This window comes from Ahaetulla prasina, chromosome 6 (assembly GCF_028640845.1).
Source record: "Ahaetulla prasina isolate Xishuangbanna chromosome 6, ASM2864084v1, whole genome shotgun sequence".
NCBI classification, from domain to species: Eukaryota; Metazoa; Chordata; class Lepidosauria; order Squamata; family Colubridae; genus Ahaetulla; species Ahaetulla prasina.
This window is the reverse complement of record NC_080544.1, coordinates 20,251,078-20,275,269: the sequence shown is the minus strand read 5'-3', so window position 1 is coordinate 20,275,269 and position 24,192 is coordinate 20,251,078. Positions and strand designations below refer to the sequence as shown.

The window sequence follows — 24,192 nt, the reverse complement described above, 5'->3', positions numbered from 1 at the left end:
ACGGCGACAGGGGGTCTCTGATGTTCAGGGCCCCCTTGGACCCCGCCCGTGGGAGGAAGCAGTGGCGGCCCTGGCAGCTAGCCGGGCGGCTTACTGGGCGGCCTGCGGCTTGCCGGGCTGCCGCCGGCCCTTTTTGACACTCTGGCGGCGGCAGTGACGGCGGCGGCGGCGGCGGGGGCCTCTGACACCTTGGGCCCCCTTAGATCTCCGCCCTGATGGAGGAGGCTTCAGTCGTGGAGGAGGATGGATGACGGGCGACTTCGGGGGCGAGGGGAGGAGCCCCGGAGGAGTGGCGCCCAGTGGAGATCTGGAGGGCCTACTGGGCCTTGTTGGCTTTCTGGCGGCGGTGGCGGCCTGGCTTCTCCGTCTGGCGCTGGCATCGGTGGAGTGGCTGGCGTCCCTTCCTAGATGGGGGGGATGTCGGTGGCCTCATGCGGCGGCGATGGGACGCTTTTGGTGGCGACGGCCAGGCGGAGGTGGCCGGTGGCGGCGGCCTGCCTCGGCGCTTCAAGGCGGTGGATGGCCTGTTTAACATCTCTACCATCGGTCCGTCCCCCCCTCCTTCTTCCTTCTTCCTTAGTCCACCCCTGACTATTTATAGGGGGTGGTGAATTGACTGAACGAGTGGTTTTGTTTTCTACCCCACGAGGATCACTATTGACTGCTTCCCATCAGGACTGACTGACAGACTGGCTGTGGTCACTGTATCATCTGTTACCATCTTGACCGGCCCAGGATGGGCCTCCTGCCGGACTTTCTTGGTGATCTGACGTTTTGGCTGACCTTCTTGCCCTGCGAAATGCCCCTCTCGCAGGTTTGGCCTCCATACTATCGAGGGCCCACCTTGAGGCAGGCTTTGGAGTCGAGGTGGCATGCTAAAAATAGGAGGCTTAGGGCTTTTAATTAGTTGTTTTAAGAAATTTTTAAGGGAGTTTTAATGGGGATTTTAAGGGTTGGGAGGGAGGATTCGGGTAGGGAGAGAACCCGTCGGGAGGGGTGGGAGGGTTAGGCGGGTATTGGGAGTAGCCGCGGGTGGGAGCCAGTCCTTGCAGCGTGCTCGTGGCGGTTCAGTAATGGGTTCGGAGGTTATAGGGGGATTCGTTCCTTTTGGTGAGGTGGTTCCATTTGCACGGTAAGTGGGAGGGGCAGATATGGCGGAAGGGGGACCGTATCGTTCTGGGGGCGCTCGATGTCTGCAGGCGATCGCGCGATCCCCCTCCCTTCTCCCGTTCCCCGGATGGTCAAGACCCTCAGAGCCTGGGCCTTCGTCTGATGTTATGCAACGCACGGTCCGTGGCCAATAAGGCCCCCCTAATACATGATCTGATTCAGGGGGGTGCCGCGGACATTATAGGCGTTACGGAGACCTGGTTGGGCACTGAAGGGGGCGTGCCCCTGGTCGAGATGTGCCACCGGGTTTCCGTGCATTCCATCTGCCGAGGGCCCAGGGTAGGGGTGGGGGGGTGGCGGTTGTTATTAAAGAGAGTCTAGAGCCGAGGGAGACCACCGTACCTCAGATTGCCGGGTGTGAATCCCTCTTTGTGAGGTGGGGTCATAGGTGTCAGATGGGCTTGCTGGTCACGTACCTGGCTCCTTGCTGCGTGACAGCCGCCCTGCCCGAGCTCCTGGAGGTGCTGGCTGGGGTGGCAGTTGAGACCCCCAGACTTTTAGTCATGGGGGACTTTAACTTGCCATCTTCCGGCTCGTCAGCTCGGGAGTTCATGGCTTCCATGACGGCCTTGGACCTGACCCAAGTAGTTGATGGCCCTACTCACATTGGGGGTGGCACTCTGGACCTGATTTTTCTCTCTGGTCAGTGGTTGAGAGATCTGGACTTAAAGGAAATAGTCACTGAACCTTTGTCATGGTCAGATCACTCTCTTCTTCGCCTGGACTTTCTGACCGCCATTCACCACCGCAGGAGGCGGAGCCGATCGTTGGTTCCGTCCCAGGCGCCTGATGGACCCGGATGGGTTCGGACGGAGCTTGGGCCATTTCCTGAGGTCTGGCTCACGGCTCGGCTGAGGAATTTGTTGCGGCCTGGGAGCGGGCGCGGCGGCCTTGACCGTGTCGTGCCTTTGCGACCTCTGACCCGGCGCGGGTCCCAACCGGCTCCTTGGTTCTCCGAGGAGCTGAGAGGATGAAGCGCGGAGAAGACGCCTAGAGAGTTCCTGGAGGTCTAGCCGTTCGAAGCTGATCGGACACTAGTGAAGTCCTATACTAGGACTTACCTAGTGGCATTGAGGAAGCGAGGCGTAGCTCGCCTCCTCCCTCATTGCATCGGCAGATAACCGCCCAGCCGCCCTGTTTGGGTGACCCGCTCCCTCCTACACCAGGGGGCGGGATGACCCGATGCAGGGGCGTGCTGAGGAGTTTAACGGTTATCTATATGATAAAATCGTTCAGCCGGGATGGTCTGGACCAAGATTGCGGTGACGGGTGAGATGCTCGAGGTGGTCTTGGCGATATTGTTTGGGATGAGTTTGACCCTGTGGCTCCGAGGACATGGACAGGTTGTTGGGTAGGCTGAATGCCACCACGTGTTTACTGGACCCGTGCCCCTCCTGGCTGGTGCTGGCCACTCGGGAGGTGACACGAGGCTGGCTCAGGCGATTCTGATCGCTTCTTTGGTGGAGGTGTCTTCCGGCCGCCTTGAAAGAGGCGGTGGTGAGGCCCTCCTCAAGAAGCCTTCCTGGACCCGGCTGTTTTAGGTAATTATCGTCCGGTCTCCAACCTTCGCTTGGCGAAGGTTGTAGAAATATGGTGGCATATCAGTTTCCTTACACCTGGATGAAACTGTCTATCTAGACCCGTTCCAGTCCGGTTTCCGGCCGGTTACAGCACGGAGGCGGCTTTGGTCGCGTTGGTGGATGATCTCTGGAGGGCCAGGGATGAGGTTGTTCCTCTGCCCTGGTCCTATTAGACCTCTCAGCGGCTTTCGATACCATCGACCATGGTATCCTGCTGCGCGGTTGGAGGGATTGGGAGTGGGAGGCACCGTTTATCGGTGGTTCTCCTCCTATCTCTCCGACCGGTCGCAGTCGGTGTTGACAGGGGCAGAGGTCGGCCCGAGGCGCCTCACTTGTGGGGTGCCGCGGGGTCGATCCTCTCGCCTTCTGTTAACATCTACATGAAACGCTGGGTGAGATCATCAGTGGTTTCGGTGTGAAGTACCAGCTGTATGCGGATGACACCCAGCTGTGCTTTTCTGCGGACCACCCCAACGGCTATCGAAGTGCTGTCCCGGTGTCTGGAGGCCGTACGGGTCTGGATGGGGAGAAACAGGCTCAAGCTCAATCCGCCAAGACAGAGTGGCTGTGGATGCGGCATCCCGGTACAGTCAGCTAAATCCGCGGCTGACCATCGGTGGCGAGTCATTGGCCCGATGGAGAGGGTTCGCAACAGGCGTCCTCCTGGATGAGCGGCTGTCTCTAGAAGATCATTTGACGGCCGTCTCCAGGAGAGCGTTCTACCAGGTTCGCCTGGTGCGCCAGTTGCGCCTTTCTGGACCGGGATGCCCTATGCACGGTCACTCACGCACTCGTGACGTCTCGCCTGGATTACTGCAATGCTCTCTACATGGGGCTCCCCTTGAAGGGCATCCGGAGGCTACAGTTAGTCCAGAATGCGGCTGCGCGGGTGATAGATGGAGCCCCTCGTGGCTCCCGCATAACACCCATCCTGCGCAGACTGCACTGGCTACCTGTGGCCTTCCGGGTGCGCTTCAAGGTTTTGGTGACCACCTTTAAAGCGCTCCATGGCATCGGGCCGGGTTATTTACGGGACCGCCTACTGCTACCGAATACCTCTCACCGACCCGTGCGCTCTCATAGAGAGGGTCTCCTCAGGGTGCCGTCAGCGAGGCAATGTCGTCTGGCGACGCCCAGGGGAAGGGCCTTCTCTGTGGGGGCTCCCACCCTCTGGAACGAACTACCCCCCGGACTTCGTCAGCTTCCGGACCTTCGGATCTTCCGCCGCGGGCTTAAAACACACCTATTTAATTGTGCAGGACTGAGCTAGATTTTAAATTTATGGGTTTTAATTGGGTTTTATTTCTAAAATTTAATTAACGGGCTTATAGAATAAGTTTTTTAACTGTTTTTATATTGTATTTATGTGTTTATGTGTTTTTTAATTGCCTGTAAACCGCCCTGAGTCCTTCGGGAGATAGGGCGGTATATAAATATGATTAAATAAATAAATAAATAAATTATGGTCCAACTTTCACAGTCATACATTGCAAGTGGGAACACCATAGCCTTGACTATATGCACTTTTGTTGGCTGGATATTAATGGTTATAGTATATTAATTATATTAAACATTAAACCATTGCAGAATCCATTCCCTTCAATAGACCGGTGCTTCAGATAGGGCAAAAATATCATCACTCAATTTTCTTAACTGAACAATTTTGGACTAGCAAGGATTCCATATCCAGATGTGCCAGATCATTTAATGTCTTCTGCTTGATTAATGTCCTTGTCAGCAATTCCTATTATGATGTGCAACCATGCGGAGGCCTTCATCTTCCTCTTGGCATTTACTATTCTAAAGGATAGTATAATTTTCCCTGGCAGAATCGCATTTGCTTCAGTGGCCATTACCTTACTCAACAATGCAAAGAAAAAATAAAACTAAGTTTCCTTCAAATCGGGCTCTCTCCTTATAATGGCTTGGGAATGTCCGTGTAGTTTCCTATGACAGCAACATGGAAGGACTGTATGTCTTGTCTGGTATTATTTTAAGTTTCCCAGTCTTTCCTACAATCCTGGAATTTTCAAATGGTTTCCCCATTTCCCAGGTCTGAAACTGGTTAACTTTCTGATGCAAGCCTTCTTTTAATAAAAGAGGATGTGAGAAGGATACATAGACCATTTTCAAATTAGTGGTTTACGACATTTTTTATTATAGCATCACTCAGTCACTGCTATGGAAATTAAAGAACAAATCAACCTGTTTTATCGTTGATATATTGCACAACAATGGCTGTGCAACCGTTTATTTAGTGACCATTCAATATGCAACTGTTTATTTAGTGACCATTCAAAGTTAAATTGGCATGGAAAATGGTGCTCACACTTATGACTGCTGCAGCATCCCGTGGACACATGATAAAAATTCAGGTGTTCAGCAACTGGCATTTATTTATAATGGTTACAACATCCTGGGATAATGTGATTGACATTTGTGACCTTCCCAGCTGGCCTTCAACAAACAAAGTTCAATGGGAAAAACCTAGATTTGCTAATGACACTATAGAGCACTGCACACCAGAACAACTAGACACAAGAACAGTTTTTTCCCGAACACCATCACTCTACTAAACAAATAATTCCCTCAACACTGTCAAACTATTTACTAAGTCTGCACTACTATTAATCTTCTCATCGTTCCCATCACCCATCTCCTTCCATTATGACTGTATGACTGTAACTTTGTTGCTTGTATCCTTATGCTTTATATTGATATTGTTTCCTGATTGCATACTTGTACCCTTAAGTACATTAAGTGTTGTATCATTAAGTGTTATATTTGTACCCTATGACTATCATTAAGTGTTGTACCTTAGAATTCTTGATGAACATAAATTTATTCCACATTTTACTTAATCCCTTTAACCAATAACTTCTACTTACACATTTTGAATTTGCTTTATCTAAAAACCACCTTGATCCAAATTTCTCTATATCCCTTAACTCTAAATCTCTCCAATAGTTATCTTCACCTTTAAATATTTTTACCACTATCCGGATACCATACGCACAGTAATAATTAAATAATTTGGGGATTCCTAATCCACCTTCCTTTTGATTTTGATACCACATTTTCTTCACTAATCTAGGTCTTTTGCCACCATTACAAAATTTATTCAGTTTTTTCTGATATCCTTCAATATCTTTCTCTGTCAAATTTAGTGGTAGCATCTCGAATAAAAAGTTGAACTTGGGCAGCAACATCATCTTACACATTGCAATTCTACCAAACCAAGACAACTTTAACATTTTATATTTATCTATCTTCTTCTCAATTTCATTAATCACCACATCATAATTAAGTTTTTTCAATTCTTTAACCTTGAGTGAAAGCACTATACCCAAATATTAATTCCGGATATAATCTTTTTGGGGGAGACAATTGGAATTTGGCCGATTAAAAATAATTTTATTTATTTATTATTTTATTTTATTTGATTTTTATACCGCCCTTCTCCCGAAGGACTCAGGGCGGTGTACAGGCATAATAAAACCGACAATACAATATACAAGTTTACTGAAGTTAAATATACAAGTATACAATATACAAGTTTTATAATATAAAACGTAATGAAGTGATTAAAGAGGAAAATATAGAAATTATTAGAGATTGGATAAAAGTTATGGAAAATGAAAGAAGGAATAAAGAAATTATTGAAAAATTAGGGTTAAGTTGGTTTGAAAAAATACAGATAGAAAAATGGACAAAAAAACTAAGGGAAAATTATTCGATAAATAGATGTGAAATTGAATTTGAATATTTAGTATCTCGGATTATGAAAGATGAAATTGTGCTAAAGGGACTCGTTAGTAGGGTTTATAAGATTATAAATTCTGATGAAAAATTACAAAGAGTGATGAGGACAAATTGGGAAAAAGATCTTAATATTGAAATACCAGAGTCAGATTGGAATGTGAATTGGAAGAGTAGAATTATGAGAACTTTATCTATAAGGATTAAAGAGCACAATTATAAAGTTGTTTGGAAATGGTATTTGACTCCAGTAAGATTGTCACAAATGGATAAAAAATTAGTAAAAATGTTGGAGATGTGAGATGGAATTGGGGACTTATGAACATATGTGGTATAATTGTGATAAGGTTAAAAGTTTTGGCAACAATTGGAGAAAATGATATTTGAAATGATGGGAAAGTAATAACATTGAGAGTGGAAACTATATTATTGTTGGTAATTAAGGAAATAGAATTAACAAAATATGAAAAGAATTGATTAAATTATGATTATAATAGGTAGAATTATAATAGCTAGATATTGGAAACTAGATGTGATTTTTAGAATAGAAGAGTGGAATTCTGAAATGTGGAAATTAGCTTTAAATGATAAAATGACATGTGATATTAAAATTAGAAGTGGTGTGTATAAAGAAGATATTTTCTGGAAGACTTGGAAACCATTTGTGGACTTTGCGCTTGCAACATTGGACGCTTCGGTACCTGTACCTCGAGAACGTGGATTTTGGCGATCGTGAGGATATATCCGAAGACCCAAATCTTCCTTTTTTTTATGTATAGCACAAGGATGTAATAATGTATTTTCTTTTTGTTTGTTTGTTGCAAAAAAAGTAATAGAATTCTTGATGAACATATCTTTTCTTTTATGTACACTGAGAGCATATGCACCAAGACAAATTCCTTGTGCGTCCAATCACACTTGGCCAATAAAATATTCTATTCTATTCTATTCTATTCTATTCTATTCTATTCTATTCTATTCTATTCTATTCTATTCTATTCTATTCTATCATTCACTTAGCTGCAGTAATTTAACAACTGTGGCAAAAAAAAAGTCATAAAATTGAGCATGACTTATTTAATAATCACCTTGCTTAGCAGTGAAAATTCTGGCCCCAATTGCGGTCATAGGCTAAGGACTACCTGTATATGGCACAGTAGGTTACTAGTGTGGAATTGCCTTTGAACGTTTGCTTGAAACTATGATGAGACTAATAATCAGTCCATCAGTTGTAACCTGGTGCTTGTGCCCGCTAAAGACAATCCCATTGGATGTAATTACTTGAGCTGAATCCCAAGTAAGCAGGCATAGGCAAGTAGGAAATTAGCACCCACATCTCTCCTAGGAAAATGAGATATTTTAGGACATATTAAAAGGGCAGAATATTTCCCCTAAAAGGGAGGCAGAAACTCAGCTCCTCCCACCTTTGTCAATAGGCCATTAAGGCCTGGGCCAGTCTAGTCTACATAACAAAGATCTACCTCCTTCAGGCAGAGCCATAGTAGGAATTGCCCAAAGCCCTTTCATTACATCATCACCCAGCAAGAGTCAACCAAGCCTGGGACTCAAAACACAACCTACAAAGTTAGCCTTGCATGGCCCCATGGGAGTCTGACAACCAATCAGAACACAAGCTCAAATTCAAAGCCCAAGAGAGGGCATAAAACCCAGGGACTCTCAGCATCTCTGCCCTTCTTCTGCTCAGGATCTCAAGCCATGTGATCCTGCTCATCAATAAACCTTCTTTCTAAGCAACTTCCATGAATCCAGTGTCTTTTCCCCCCAACATGGAACTGAACTCAGAAGGATATTTCTTCCAACAGGCATACACCCTTGAGAACTTATACAACTAGCCACATGATAGCGTGTGCTCTTGAATGCAGAATGAGGGAGGCTTCTAAAGGAGTCATATCAGTAATGCAAAAATCAGGTGATGTTTTGTCATCATCTTTTCAGCAATTTATCTTACTATTTCCTTCGGCAAGCACCCTTGTTTCTGCCATCTGTTCAAATGCCTTGTGCACAGTCACTCACGCCCTTGTGACGTCTCGTCTGGATTACTGCAATGCTCTCTACATGGGCTCCCCTTGAGGGGCATCCGGAGGCTTCAGTTGGTCCAGAATGCAGCTGTGCGGGTGATGAGGAGCCCTCGTGGCTCAGCGTGACAATATCCTGCGCAGGCTGCACTGGCTACCTGTGGCCTTCCGGTGCGCTTCAAGTGCTGGTGAACGTCTTCAAAGCGCTCCATAGCATAGGGCGGGCTATTACGGGACCGCCTGCTGCTACCGAATACCTCTCACCGACCCGTGCGCTCTCACAGAGAGGGACTCCTCAGGGTGCCGTCGGTAGCGACAGTGTCGTCTGGCGCCAGGAGAAGGGCCTTCTCTGTGGGGGCTCCGCCCTCTGGAACGAACTCCCCAGGACTTCGTCAACTTCCGGACCTCAACCTTTAAATCATGAGCGTAAAACTCACTTATTCATCTGCGCTGGACTGGGTTAGTTTTAAATTTATGGGTTTTTAATGGGTTTTTATTCTAAATTTTTAATCTTGGCCAATTTAATAAGTTTTTTAATTGTATTTTAATCGTATTTATATTGTATTATTGTGTATTTTTTATCTGGCTGTGAACCGCCCTGAGTCCTTCGGGAGAAGGGCGGTATAAAAATTTAAATAATAAATAAATAAATAAATAAATAAATAAATAAATAAATATGTAATGCGCCTGTGATTTACTAGAAATTATTAAGTAGCTCAATCCAAAGGAAGAGACTCAAACATTTATTGGTTGTGGTGTTGCTACCGTGTTTTCCCAAAAATAAGACCTCCCCGGATAATAAACCCAATCGGGCTTTTGAGTGCATGCGCTAAAATAAGCCCCCCCACCCGAAAATAAGTCCTCCCTCAAAATATTTTAAATACATGTGCAGCTGGTCCCCGCCATTTCCTCTGGTTAGGGTTAGGGACACAGAGCTGGAAATCAGGTAAGACGGCAAAAGAAGCCCCGTCTTCCTCCATGCGCCCTAAAATAATAAGACCTCTCCGAAAATAAGGCCAAACGCTTATTTCAGGGTTCAAAAAATATAAGACAGGGTCTTATTTTCAGGGAAACACAATAATTTTCATTTCTGTAGGGTTCCTTTCCTTCTGGTAAATAGGTAGATATGGAGAACTGAAGTATTACGATGTTGACAACGCTGGTGTGTAGGACTCCATATGTAAAGTAAATTCATTACATCATCACCCAGCAAGAGTCAACCAAGCCTGGGACTCAAAACACAACCTACAAAGTTAGCCTTGCATGGCCCCATGGGAGTCTGACAACCAATCAGAACACAAGCTCAAATTCAAAGCCCAAGAGAGGGCATAAAACCCAGGGACTCTCAGCATCTCTGCCCTTCTTCTGCTCAGGATCTCAAGCCATGTGATCCTGCTCATCAATAAACCTTCTTTCCAAGCAACTTCCATGAATCCAGTGTCTTTTCCCCCCAACATGGAACTGAACCCAGAAGGATATTTCTTCCAACAGGCATACACCCTTGTGAACTTATACAACTAGCCACATGATAGCGTGTGCTCTTGAATGCAGAATGAGGGAGGCTTCTAAAGGAGCAAAACATCAGGTGATGTTTTGTCATCATCTTTTCAGCAATTTATCTTACTATTTCCTTCGGCAAGCACCCTTGTTTCTGCCATCTGTTCAAATGCCTTGTGCACAGTCACTCACGCCCTTGTGACGTCTCGTCTGGATTACTGCAATGCTCTCTACATGGGCTCCCCTTGAGGGGCATCCGGAGGCTTCAGTTAGTCCAGAATGCAGCTGCGCGGGTGATAGAGGGAGCCCCTCGTGGCTCCCGCGTGACACCTATCCTGCGCAGGCTGCACTGGCTACCTGTGGCCTTCCGGGTGCGCTTCAAGGTGCTGGTGAACGTCTTCAAAGCGCTCCATAGCATAGGGCCGGGCTATTTACGGGACCGCCTGCTGCTACCGAATACCTCTCACCGACCCGTGCGCTCTCACAGAGAGGGACTCCTCAGGGTGCCGTCGGCGCGACAGTGTCGTCTGGCGACGCCCAGGAGAAGGGCCTTCTCTGTGGGGGCTCCCGCCCTCTGGGCGAACTCCCCAGGACTTCGTCAACTTCCGGACCTCAACCTTTAAATCATGAGCTCAAAACTCACTTATTCATCTGTGCTGGACTGGGTTAGTTTTAAATTTATGGGTTTTTAATGGGTTTTTATCCTAAATTTTAATCTTGGCCAATTTAATAAGTTTTTTAATTGTATTTTAATCGTATTTATATTGTATTATTGTGTATTTTTTATCTGGCTGTGAACCGCCCTGAGTCCTTCGGGAGAAGGGCGGTATAAAAATTTAAATAATAAATAAATAAATAAATAAATAAATAAATAAATAAATAAATATGTAATGCGCCTGTGATTTACTAGAAATTATTAAGTAGCTCAATCCAAAGGAAGAGACTCAAACATTTATTGGTTGTGGTGTTGCTACCGTGTTTTCCCAAAAATAAGACATCCCCTGATAATAAGCCCAGTAAGACTTTTGGGTGCATGCACTAAAATAAGTCGTCCCCCCCCCAAATAAGCCTTCCCTGAAAATATTTAAACGCATATGCAGCCGGTCCCCACCATTTCCACTGGTTAGGGTTAGGGAGACAGAGCTGGAAATCAGGTAAGATGGCAAAAGGAGCCCCGTCTTGCTCCATGCGCCCCAAAATAATAAGACCTCTCCGAAAATAAGGCCAAGCACTTGTTTCGGGGTTCAAAAAAATATAAGAGAGGGTCTTATTTTCGCGGAAACACAATAATTTTCATTTCTGTAGGGTTCCTTTCCTTCTGGTAAATAGGTAGATATGGAGAACTGAAGTATTACGATGTTGACAACCCTGGTGTGTAGGACTCCATATGTAAAGTAAAGCGAAAAACATCTCTTTAATCATACCAAAGGTATTCATGGATCTATTTCACAACCTGTCATGTGGTATTTACTCAGTTTAATTTGGCTTGTTTTACCCCACTTGGCCCTGGGCTGGGATCTATTTGCAGGAAGACAGTTCAGTTCTGGATTCAGTAAAATAATAAGTCTCCGAGTCCGAGATCTCATCTCTGCCAAAATACTGGTCAGTTGCAAAGTGACTTAGCTATAACTACATTAAAAAGTTAAGTTGGGTTGACCCAGCATGCTAAAGTAGAATTATACCACTGGGATACTAACCATAATTCAATTCTATTCTAATTAACAGGTTTTTGCCATGCCTTGTCTTAGGTCAGCGATGGCTAACCCTTTTGCCATTGCATGCCAAAAGTGGGGGGAGCATGGGGGGGGGTCGTGCGCGCGCATGCTCATACGCATAATTTTATGTGCCCCCCCTGTGCATGTGTGCGCGATCCCCCCTGTGGTTCCCTCCGCTTTTGGCATGCGATGGCACAGTGGACCCGGTAGGCCCATTTTTCACCCTTCCCAGAGGTGTTCTAGGAGCCTGGGGGAGGGCAAAAACAGCCTTCCCCACCCCCTTGGTGGCCCTCCAGAGGCCAGAAACAGCCCATTTGCTGACTTCGGTTGGGACCAGGAGGCCTGTTTTTTGCTCTCCTCCGGCTGCAGAGCCTTTCTAGGAGCCTAGGGAGAATGAAAAATGGGCCTTCCCCACCCCCCTTTGATGTTGTTGGACCAGAAATTGGCCAACTTTGGATAGCCCAATGCCACTCTTTTAAATTTGGATGAGGAGGTCACCAAGAGAATGCAGACAATCACAAGGCTGAATTGAGTACTGCATTTTTCGAAGTATAAGACGCACCTCCCCCCCCAAAAGGAGGTGAAAATTTGGGTGCGTCTTATACACTGAATGTAGCCCCGCCCACCCACTGGCCTCCACCCTTTGGACTCTGCCTCCCAGCAATTTACCTCCTTGCAGCAAGCAGCAGGAAGAAACAGTCCATTTCAGCTTCAGCACAGCCTAATTAGCACAAGTTGATTGGCCTCCCAACTCTCAGCTGTTTCAGGCTGCAGGGATTGCCATTGCCTAGTGCTGCGCGGGCCTCTGCTGCTTGCTGCAAGGAGGTAAATGGCTGGGAGCAGATTTTTTTTTCTTGTGCTAATCAAGCTATGCTGAAAACGAAAATGAAAGTAAAGCAGGCTGTTTGCTGTTTGCTGCAACGAGGCAACATTGCTGGGAGGCAATTTTCTGTTTCTTGTTTTCCTCACCAAAAAAGGTAAGTGCGTCTTATAGTCCAGAGCGTCTTATAGTCCGAAAAATACGGTAGTTTTTCAAAAAAACAGTAATGTGTTTACTTTAGCTATAATGTACAGTAGCTTATATTTTGCACCTGAAGGAGGAGGCGATTTGCCTTCAGATTTACGCAAGCTTGGGCAAAAATGGTTCTTGAAACGACTATGGGGGCTTCAATGTAGAGAATAAGTAAGATGACCTTGATGGAGATCAGGGGTGGTATTTACTTACTTTCCCTACTGGTTCGCAAATGTGTGCACGCCCATCCATGCATGCGCACGGCTTTCCGCACATGTGCTTTGCTGGCACGTTTGCCTGCTGTGCATGCGCCCAGCCTCAAAAACGTGCCTAAACAGGACAGCATAGAGTCGGGGTCGGTGGCCGGGCCCACCCACAATTTCTGCTACCAGTACAGGTGAATCGGTCCGAACCGGCTGAATACCACCTCTGATGAACATACATAGAAGCTAGCTGGAAAGGAGCTAAACCAGACTGTCCAGATAACATTCATCAGTGCCTCAGACTGGTATCGCCATCATTTACCGAATTATAGGAAGGAAGACGAGGTATAGGACGCTCAGACTTGCAAGATTCTGTTATTATAGCCCATCTCAACAAAAATAGTTTTAGCCTTCCTGGGGATTTGATTTCCTGCTCAGGTCTACCTTGTGCAGCTGATCCCCTGAGGGTCCATATTCCCCTTTCCTTGGTGAGACCTTCTACTAGAGCCGTGATGGCGAATCTATGGCACGCTGCCCTAGCTCAGCTCCAGTGCGCATGCGCACACCAGCCAGCTAATTTTCGGGCCTAGAAACCCTCTGGAGCCTGGGGAGGCAAAACAGCCTTCCCCACCCCCTTGGTGGCCCTCCAGAGGCCAGAAACAGCCCATTTGCTGACTTCGGTTGGGACCAGGAGGCCTGTTTTTTGCTCTCCTCCGGCTGCAGAGCCTTTCTAGGAGCCTAGGGAGAATGAAAAATGGGCCTTCCCCACCCCCCTTTGATGTTGTTGGACCAGAAATTGGCCAACTTTGGATAGCCCAATGCCACTCTTTTAAATTTGGATGAGGAGGTCACCAAGAGAATGCAGACAATCACAAGGCTGAATTGAGTACTGCATTTTTCGAAGTATAAGACGCACCTCCCCCCCCAAAAGGAGGTGAAAATTTGGGTGCGTCTTATACACTGAATGTAGCCCCGCCCACCCACTGGCCTCCACCCTTTGGACTCTGCCTCCCAGCAATTTACCTCCTTGCAGCAAGCAGCAGGAAGAAACAGTCCATTTCAGCTTCAGCACAGCCTAATTAGCACAAGTTGATTGGCCTCCCAACTCTCAGCTGTTTCAGGCTGCAGGGATTGCCATTGCCTAGTGCTGCGCGGGCCTCTGCTGCTTGCTGCAAAGAGGTAAATGGCTGGGAGCAGATTTTTTTTTCTTGTGCTAATCAAGCTATGCTGAAAACGAAAATGAAAGTAAAGCAGGCTGTGTGCTGTTTGCTGCAACGAGGCAACATTGCTGGGAGGCAATTTTCTTTTTCTTGTTTTCCTCACCAAAAAAGGTAAGTGTGTCTTATAGTCCAGAGCGTCTTATAGTCCGAAAAATACGGTAGTTTTTCAAAAAAACAGTAATGTGTTTACTTTAGCTATAATGTACAGTAGCTTATATTTTGCACCTTAAGGAGGAGGCGATTTGCCTTCAGATTTACGCAAGCTTCGGCAAAAATGGTTCTTGAAACGACTATGGGGGCTTCAATGTAGAGAATAAGTAAGATGACCTTGATGGAGATCAGGGGTGGTATTTACTTACTTTCCCTACTGGTTCGCAAATGTGTGCACGCCCATCCATGCATGCGCACGGCTTTCCGCACATGTGCTTTGCTGGCACGTTTGCCTGCCGTGCATGCGCCCAGCCTCAAAAACGTGCCTAAATAGGACAGCATAGAGTCGGGGTGGGTGGCCGGGCCCACCCACAATTTCTGCTACCAGTTCAGGTGAATCAGTCCGAACCGGCTGAATACCACTTCTGATGAACATACATAGAAGCTAGGTGGAAAGGAGCTAAACCAGACTGTCCAGATAACATTCATCAGTGCCTCAGACTGGTATCGCCATCATTTACCGAATTATAGGAAGGAAGACGAGGTATAGGACGCTCAGACTTGCAAGATTCTGTTATTATAGTCCATCTCAACAAAAATAGTTTTAGCCTTCCTGGGGATTTGATTTCCTGCTCAGGTCTACCTTGTGCAGCTGATACCCTGAGGGTCCATATTCCCCTTTCCTTGGTGAGACCTTCTACTAGAGCCGTGATGGCGAATCTATGGCACGCTGCCCTAGCTCAGCTCCAGTGCGCATGCGCACACCAGCCAGCTAATTTTCGGGCCTAGAAACCCTCTGGAGCCTGGGGAGGGTGAAAAACGGGCCTACCGGGCCCACCTTGCCATTGTGTGCCAAAAGCGTGGAGAACATGGTGTGTGTGTGTGCATGCATGTGCAGAGGTGGGGAGGCATTGAATTATGGGCATGGGCACGTGTGTGCGTGATCTCCCCGCGCTCCCCCACCCCACTTTTGGCACGTGACTGCAAAAAGGTTAGCCATCACTGTACTAGAGTTTCCAAGAAAATATCTGGTAGTACTGTTTGGAGCTGAGGAATGTGCTCCCGAGCCACTTCTAGTTTTGTGTTCCTTGCCTAACAAAATATATTAAATACAGAAATAAATAAACAAGATCTTGTATACAAGATCAGTGATGGACTGGAGCAGGTGCACCGTTCTACCTTCTGATTACCCTTTCCAACCTTCCTCTGGTGCTCCTTTGGCAGTTGCAGCAGGGACAGCTGGCAGCCCTCCGCCCAGAGAAGACCCCTGCTAAGGACAGGTGTCCCGGCTGCTGCTTTCATTTTGCCAGAATGCCTCTGGGTCCTGGGTCTAGAGTGGGGTCTCCAACCTTGGTCCCTTTAAGACTTGTGGACTTCAACTCCCAGAGTTCCTCAGCCAGCTTTGCTGGCTGAGGGACTCTGGGAGTTGAAGTCCACAAGTCTTAAAGGGACCAAGGTTGGAGACCCCTGCTCTAAAGGTATTCTGGGAAAAACTGGTGGTTTATTTCCTCCCGAAGAATAAGCTTAGCACTAGTCCCTGTTGTTAATTAAAAAGAAAATGAATGGGAGAAACAGTGAGGTCTTCAACAATCTTCAAAAGCAAGATAGGCCTCAGCCTGAATATAGGACTCAGTACAATGGCTTGTGCTGGTTTGTTGTTGTTAGTTGCGAAGTCGTGTCCGACCCATCGCGACCCTATGGACAACATTCCTCCAGGCCTTCCTGTCCTCTACCATCCTCTGGAGTCCATTTAAACTCATGCCTACTGCTTCAGTGACTCCATCGAGCCACCTCGTTGTCTGTCGTCCCGTTCTTCTTTTGCCCTCAATCTTTCCCAGCATTAGGCTCACAGCAGTTAAAAAACAATATAATCTTGTCTTAATGATGTACAGTATTGTCTCTTGTTGATGTATATTGTTGACGCATTCCACATTAAGCATGGATTTTTTCCCCTGTTTACTGCAATTTATGTCACTCCAAACAAGATTCTGAAATGTTTAGATTCTTCCATTTAGAAAATTGAAGTAGTAATCAATGCAACAAGGATCAGCAGAAGTCTTTGGCCCAGTGGAACAGCAATAGGACACAGAAATTGGCATCGGGAGGATTCCTTTTAATATGAATCACAACAAGCCACAACAAATCCCAATATTTCTTGGAATAAAAAGGTAAAGGTTCCCCTCGCACATACGTGCTAGTTGTTCCTGACTCTAGGTGGCGGTGCTCATCTCCGTTTCAAAGCCGAAGAGCCAGCGCTGTCAGAAGATATCTCCGTGGTCATGTGGCCGGCATGACTCAATGCCAAAGGTGCACGGAACACTGTTACCTTCCCACCAAAGGTGGTCCCCATTTTTCTACTTGCATTTTTTACGTGCTTTCGAACTGCTAGGTTGGCAGAAGCTGGGACAAGTAACAGGAGTTTACCCCATTACGTGGCACTAGGGATTTGAACTGCTGAACTGCCGACCTTTCGATCGACAAGCTCAGCATCTTACCCATTAAGCCACCGTGTCCCTTATTTCTTGGAATAGCTGAGTTTTAATGGCTTTCTGCAAAACCAATCAGGTGATACTCTACTGAGAAAGGTCCCTGAAGATGACACTCCTGAAGAGGAGGAACTTGGAGAGATCCCACCATTCCTCATTATACAGGGTGAGGAGAAGTCATCAAGAGAACGTAGATGCACAGATAGCCAGATTGTAAGCTATGTAGGATTTTAAAGGTGACCACCAAACTCTTGAATGGAACCCAGAAGGAAATCGGTGACTAATGCAACTCTCAAAGCTTATATTGGAAAACCTGGAGATCCCATCTCTACTTCTGCTGCTGCATTTTGGATCAGTTGGAGTTGCACATTGCAAATGCCCAGACAAGAGGTGACTAAGACAGGAGTGATTGTGAGCAGGGCCTCCCAACAAAGGCAAGTAATAACTGTGTCACCAGATGCAATTGTGCAAAGGGCCTCTTAGCCATAGCTAAGGAACCATGAGCTCATGAGAGCCCACAAGCTACAAACTAAACCCATGCAGGATGATGCAATCTAATCTACAATCAAAATGTCAGGGTTCCAAGGAACACCCCCAACGAAATAAAGCTCTGAGGCTTGAGGTTCCTCAAAATTCCAATTTATTAGAGCTGTCATGTTGGCACAGCTGGGAAAACCCGAAACTGAAAGTTTCCAGGTTTTCCACACCCAGTTGACAGTTCACAGCCCTGCCCCACACCCACAAGTTCATCACATTGTCCAATCAACTCTTCACACTCAATTGGATACAGTCTTCAGGCAGTCTACATCAGACACAGGCAAAAGTCCTTGAATACGGAATGTTGTTATGACTAACTTTCTACCGCTCCAACAACCCCCACCCAACTTCCCCAGCTAAAATATGTGGCAGTTAAGAAGCAAAAAGAAAATTGCCTTCTAAAACTGACACAAAGATAGAAGATAATCAAAATGGACCCCGTAATCATTCCATCTTGCCAGGATTAAGCCTGATCCTGCTCACCATCCAGAATTTAAGAACCTCCAAGCACTGAGATAGCACCTTCACCTTTGCAATGTGAGAGGATTTTCTCGACTGGAAGTCATTGGAGTAGTCAGTGAACATTTGGAATTAAAGATTTACCTCCAAGTCAACCTAAGTCCCGTCATCGGGAGGGAGAAATGGCTGATTCCAAGATAATTGAAACCATGCTATTTACAGCTCTGGTATAAACAGCTATTAATCATTGACAAATCTGCATGCTTTAGACCAGGGGTGTCCACCTTGGCAACTTTAAGACTTGTGGACTTCAACTCCAAGAATGCTGGCTGGGGAATTCTGAAGTCCATTAGTCCATAGGACACCCCTGTTTTAGACAAATCGTGACCTCCTATAAATAGTGATTGTAAGCAAGAAACATTCACATACACTTTGTATGATCACTCTATAAAATCCTTCCCAAGTTTGAGACTTTGGAACAGGGTGCGGGACAGGGGTGGGATTCTGCCGGTTCGAACCGGTTTGGATGAATCTCTAACTCCATCGATCAGCTGAGAGCGAACTGGTTCGCTCCGACAATCAGCTGGGACCGCCCACCGGCCCCTGCGCTATAACGACCTATATATCCTTTGTTTGAAGCCCCAGTTGATAGGCGTGGCTGAGTGGATTGCCTTGCCTCAGCTGTTTTACTCCTAGTAGAAGGCAAGTTTTAGCGCTGTTTTCAAATGCACTGCATGCGCGTAAAGCACACACTCAGCGAACCAATTGTTACACCGGTTGAATCCCACCACTGGTTTGGGAGTCTATGTCTTGGATGGAATTTCACCTCTTTTCTCTGCCCAGTGGGTCCATTTGATGCAATCAACACCTTTTATCCATTGAATGCCAGACGACCTGAGAGGCTTCCTTTTTTCCAGGTGTAACACCCCCTCCACCCCGGTTTTGACATTTCAGCAACACACACATTGTAACAGTTTTCGCCTGCAAACTGACCTGTTGACTCTGGAAAGATTCGTCATTCCATAAATGCAGCCGTTTCTCTAAACCTCTCACGACGGCGTCTTTATGATCTTTCATGGCATCCTCTGTTGATGACTGCGAAGGGTTGAAATTTTTCTTCAGCATTCCATGGCTTCCCCTGTGAAATTGAAACTCAGTTTAGCACCTGCTTAAGCACTGGATTAATCCATCAGCTATTCCAAGGGACAAAAACAAGAAGACTTCTACGTGCTGGAAGCTGACTCACTATCTTGGATGGTCTCTGAATCCTGTGGTATCTCCGAGTCTTTATAGATCTCCTTTTCCATATTGCTTTTGGTTAAAAAAATCTATAGGGCTTCCACTGTTTGGTGCTGGGAATTCATATACAATCTAGTTTACAAATGCTGAAGAAATTTACACTAGCAATACAAATATAGAATAGAAACAGAATCTAGGCACGCTAGAAAAACCTATCAATACAATATTATACTAGAACAAATGCCTAGAACAATACAGTATTATATTAGAACAAATGCCTGTTATTGGCATTATTGCTACACCGATTTGATTTTTTATTGCTTTTTATGACTGTATAAAAGGCCATATGGCTTTTTTTAAATTAGAGAGGTTGTGTGTTGATATTTCATGGAATCCTCCTCGTGGATTTGTCTCATGGAGTTTTAAAACATAGAACACAGAATCATAGAGTTGGAAGGGACCTCGGAGGTCATCTAATTCAACCTCCTGCTCAAGGCAGAAGACCTTATACCATCCCAGTCAAATGGTTGTCCAGTCTACTTTTGAAAACCTCCAGCAATGGAGCACCCACAGCTCTGGAATGCAAGCTTTTCCACTGATTCTCCTTACTTCCAGGTTTGATCTCTCTTTAACAAACTTTCACCGATTAAATCTTGTCCTGCCTTCTCTGGTGCTTTGAAGAATAAGTCAATCCCCCCTTTTCTCTAAAGGCACCTCAAGTACTAGAAGACTGCTATCATGTCCCCCCCCCAATCCTTCTCTTCACTAGGCTAGGTATACTGAACTCCCTCAACATTTCATCACACGATTTAGCTTCTACACCCCTTGTCATCTTTGTTTCTCTTCTATTCACACTTTCTAAGGTCTCAGCATCTTTTTCGTATAAAGAATTCTGGGAGTTGAAGTTAACAAGTCTTAAAGTTGCCAAGGTTGGAGACCCCTGCTCTAAATATTGTGGGACTAGAACTCCTATGACTTTTAATAATAAATAATGAAATCACACTATTGCAACATTTTAAAATATAATATCCTAATCTTGTCAAGCCAATTTCAGGGAACAACGATGATCGTAAGATATTAAGGAAAATAAGTAAAACAGTAAACTGAGAGAAGAAGGAGAAAAATGGAAGGGAGAAGAAGACAGAGGAGGAAGAGGGCTGCTTTAACTTGCTGAGTGAACAGATAGCCAGATCAGTATATTTTTACTGACTGATCATTCAAAGCAGGGGTGAAATGTAAAATTCGTTACTACCGAGTCTGTGGGCGTGGCTTAGTGGCTGGCTAATGTAACTGGGTGGGCGTGGCCATTTTTTTTTTACTTTTAAAAGCATTTTTTCTACAACCTCTTCGGCCAAAGAGGTTGTAAAAAATGCTTTTAAAAGTCTGTGATATCAGGCAACTCAGCTGGGATCACAGAGGAAAAAAAGCTTTTAAAGGGTTCTGACGATCCCAGCTGAGTTGCCTGATCGCCAGAACCTTTTAAAAACATTTTTTCTACAACCTCTTCGGCCGAAGAACTTGTAGAAAACATGCTTTTAAAAGGTTCTGGTGATCAGGCAACTCAGCTGGGATCGCCAGAGGAGCCTTTTAAAAGCTTTTTTTTTTACAACTTCTTCGGCCGAGGTTAAAAAAAAAGCTTTTAAAAGGTTCTGACAATTCCAGCTGAGCCGTGCGATCATCAGAGGCTTTTTTTAAACTTTTAAAAACATTTTTTCAGCTGAACAAAAAGGAAAAAGAAGAAAAAACCTCTGATGATCACGCGGCTCAGCTGGGGCAGGGGGCAGGGGGCAAGGCCAGGGATTTTTGCTACTGGTTCTCCAAACCACCCGCTGCCATTGCTACCGGATCGGGAGGCCCAGTCCGAACCAGGACACTGAACCTATCTCTCCGACCGGTCGCAGACGGTGTTGACAGGGGGGCAGAGGTCGTCCTCGAGGCGCCTCACTTGTGGGGTACCTCAGGGGTCGATTCTCTCGCCTACCCTGTTCAACATCTATATGAAGCCGCTGGGTGAGGTCATCAGTGGTTTCGGGGTGAGTTATCATCTGTACGCTGATGATACTCAGCTGTACTTTTCCACCCCGGACCACCCCAACGAAGCGGTCGAAGTGCTGTCCCGGTGCCTGGAAGCTGTACGGGTCTGGATGGGGAGAAACAGACTCAAGCTCAATCCCTCCAAGACGGAGTGGCTGTGGATGCCGGCACCCCGGTACAGTCAGCTACACCCGCAGCTGACTGTTGGGGGCGAGTTAGTGGCCCCAAAGGAGATGGTTCGCAACTTGGCCGTCCTCCTGGATGGATGGCTGTCCTTTGATGAACATCTGGCGGCCGTCTCCAGGAGGGCCTTTTACCAAGTCCGCTTGGTCCGCCAGTTGCGTCCCTTCCTTGACCGGGATGCCTTATGCACAGTCACTCACGCTCTGGTTACGTCTCGGTTGGATTACTGCAATGCTCTCTACATGGGGCTGCCCTTGAGGTGCACCTGGAGGCTGCAGTTAGTCCAGAATGCAGCTGCGCGAGTAGTAATGGAAGCCGTGCGTGGCTCCCACGTAACACCACTGCTCCGTAGTCTGCACTGGCTTCCTGTGGTCTTTCGGGTGCGCTTCAAGATTTTGGTTACCACCTTTAAAGCGCTCCATGGCTTAGGACCCGGGTACTTACGAGACCGCCTGCTGTTACCCTATGCCTCCCACCGACCCGTACGCTCTCACAGAGAGGGTCTCCTCAGGGTGCCGTCCGCCAAACAATGTCGGCTGGCGGCCCCCAGGAGTAGGGCCTTCTCTGTGGGAGCATCGACGCTCTGGAATGAACTCCCCCCTGGCCTACGTCAAGTGCCTGATCTTCGGACCTTCCGTCGTGAGCTAAAAACATATTTATTTATTCAAGCGGGACTGGCATAATAGTTTGATTTTAAATTGGGGTTTTATTAATATTTTAAACTTTTAAATTTAATTTTAACTATTCAGCCGTTTTTGTAATTTTGCTACATTTTAATTCGTTTTAACTGTATATATCTTGTATTTTATTTCTGGCTGTACACCGCCCTGAGTCCTTCGGGAGAAGGGCGGTATAAAAATTTAATAAAATAAAAATAAATAAAATAAATCTGATTCAAAGTTTGCATTACTTACACAGCAGGTGCACATTTAGGCAGACCCATGGCATTTGTTGGGGGTGTAGAAGGAAGCGCAGGTAGAACAGCACTCAGGAAAGCTACGGGATTCTGAATCCGACCAGTAGGAGACAGGGGTGTAGGAAGCACATTTTGGGGCTGGAACTGGTTCATGTTAGACACAGAGAGCAGAAGTGGTGGCAACACATGTTCTCTGGGACTCGGAAGAAGCTGCTCCATTTGGTTTGTCAACCCTCCTGGCGATCTTGATTGGGCGGGTGGAGGAGATACTAAGAGGTTTTCCTTCTTCGTTGTTTTCTGGGTTCCTTGAGATACGCTGCTGAAAGAAGACACAGAGGAGCTAGAAGGGCTACTGGCTGCTGAGGTGTTTTGAGGTGCCAGGAACTGTTTAGGTCGGGTGTATGTGAACGTCTGTGTAGAAGGAACCTTGTTCTGCTTGTGTGTAGCTGATGCAGGTTGCTTCTGGTGCTGGTGCTGAATGGGCAAAGTAGCCGATTTTCCTGGGCCAGTATTGAATAATGACTCTGGTGGAACTGGGTGAGATGGCTGATAGATTTGCTGTTGCTCAAACAACACCTGATTGTGTAGTTGTTTTAACTGGGTAGCATCCCTGTATCCAAAAAAAAAAAAAAAGATGCAATTTATATTACAGGGTGCTTGAACAGGCTCTACTTTTTAAACCAAATCAAAATTATACATTTTGCCTTGCATTTCAAAGCCTTTTTTTAAGAGCAAGTAAGAACTGGAAGAAGGCACAACAAACAATCCCAAATATGAATCCCACGTATTACAAACAGATTATTTCTCCACCTACAGGGACCTTATCAATTCCTTCTAATGAAACGCTTTTCAGTTTTTCTTTCCGGCCCGAAAGCCTCAAAAGACACGGTACACCTATTTCGTCTTTTCTTCTGTCCCTTCACAGAATTTCAATAGTACGAATGTAAAAATGTGGGAAAGGCAACGGAAGAACGTAGGGAGGTTTCCTCCTAATCGGAATCTCACAATGTTTTGTTTTTTTGTGTGAGTGAGATAAGCAGGGAGATCTACTGTGGGTGGAGGTGTCAAAAGAGTCAAGATGGCAGCCATGACTGTGTTATCAAAGCCTGTCCTCCTTTATGGGTGTTGCAAAAAATGACACATCAATAAAAGGGTGGGGCTTTGATCGCACAGCCGCAACCCTTCAACTGATTTTTTTGGTCTCCCCTGTTGTGTCTTGTCCGCTCTCACCGCAGCCGGGATCTGCTTATCTGCTCCCGAACACGGAGGAATGTATGCCTCCCGGCCCCAGTCCTGGCTCCATGCCCAGACAAGCTGTAGAGGAGGGGGCACCTCCTGGTCCCAGCCCTGGCTCCATGCCCAAGCAGGCTGCAGAGGAGGGAGCATCCCCCGGCCCCAGCCCTGGCTCCATGCCCAGGCAAACGGAGCAGCTAGACCCCTCCCCCTCCTCCACAGCATGTGAGCCTGAGGAAAGTTTACTTCCAACAGCTGATTGGAGTGACCCTCGCATCAGAAGATTGGATAGGCGGAGGCAACAGAAGGAAGGGAGGGGCAGGCCTTAATGAGTGCTGAGTCATGGAGCCACACCCCATGGCCTATATAAAGGATCTGCTTTCTGGCAGTCTCTGAGTCAGGCAAAGTCGAACTTATCTTGCTGAAGTCACTTACTGGTCTCCTGCCTGCTCTGAGGACTTTGCTAGGACTTTGGGCAGAGCTGCAGAGGCAAGCCTGATTCGGATTTCCCTGACCCGGCCGTCAGCGGAGGAGTGGGATACGACATCCCCTTTACCCACCCCGTTAAACCCCTTAGAGGCAGTCACAAGAAAACTTCACCAGAAGCATACTAGCTTTTCCTTTGTAGCAGTGGTGAAATCCAATTTTTTTATTGTGGGCGTGGCTTGGTGGAAGTGGCAGGGGAAGGATACTGCAAAATCAATCCCAAAAGCTTTAACCAAATCCCAAAAGCTTTAACCAAAAAGTTTCTACTATTGACCTC

The 24,192-nt window shown here is 46.4% G+C and overlaps 1 protein-coding gene across 8 annotated transcripts in view; it reads right to left on the bottom strand.

Moving 5' to 3' along the window:
• The window catches only part of MYPN (myopalladin), a 134,506-nt gene that overhangs the window by 29,861 nt on the left and 80,453 nt on the right, over positions 1 to 24,192 (bottom strand). For all 8 annotated transcript variants that reach the window (XM_058189467.1, XM_058189473.1, XM_058189469.1 and 5 more), the window contains 2 exons: positions 22,195 to 22,806; positions 18,818 to 18,962 (listed from right to left, as the gene is read on the bottom strand). In XM_058189467.1, coding sequence (XP_058045450.1) covers positions 18,818 to 18,962; positions 22,195 to 22,806 — 757 coding nt within the window. The remainder of the gene's footprint in view (positions 1 to 18,817; positions 18,963 to 22,194; positions 22,807 to 24,192) is intronic.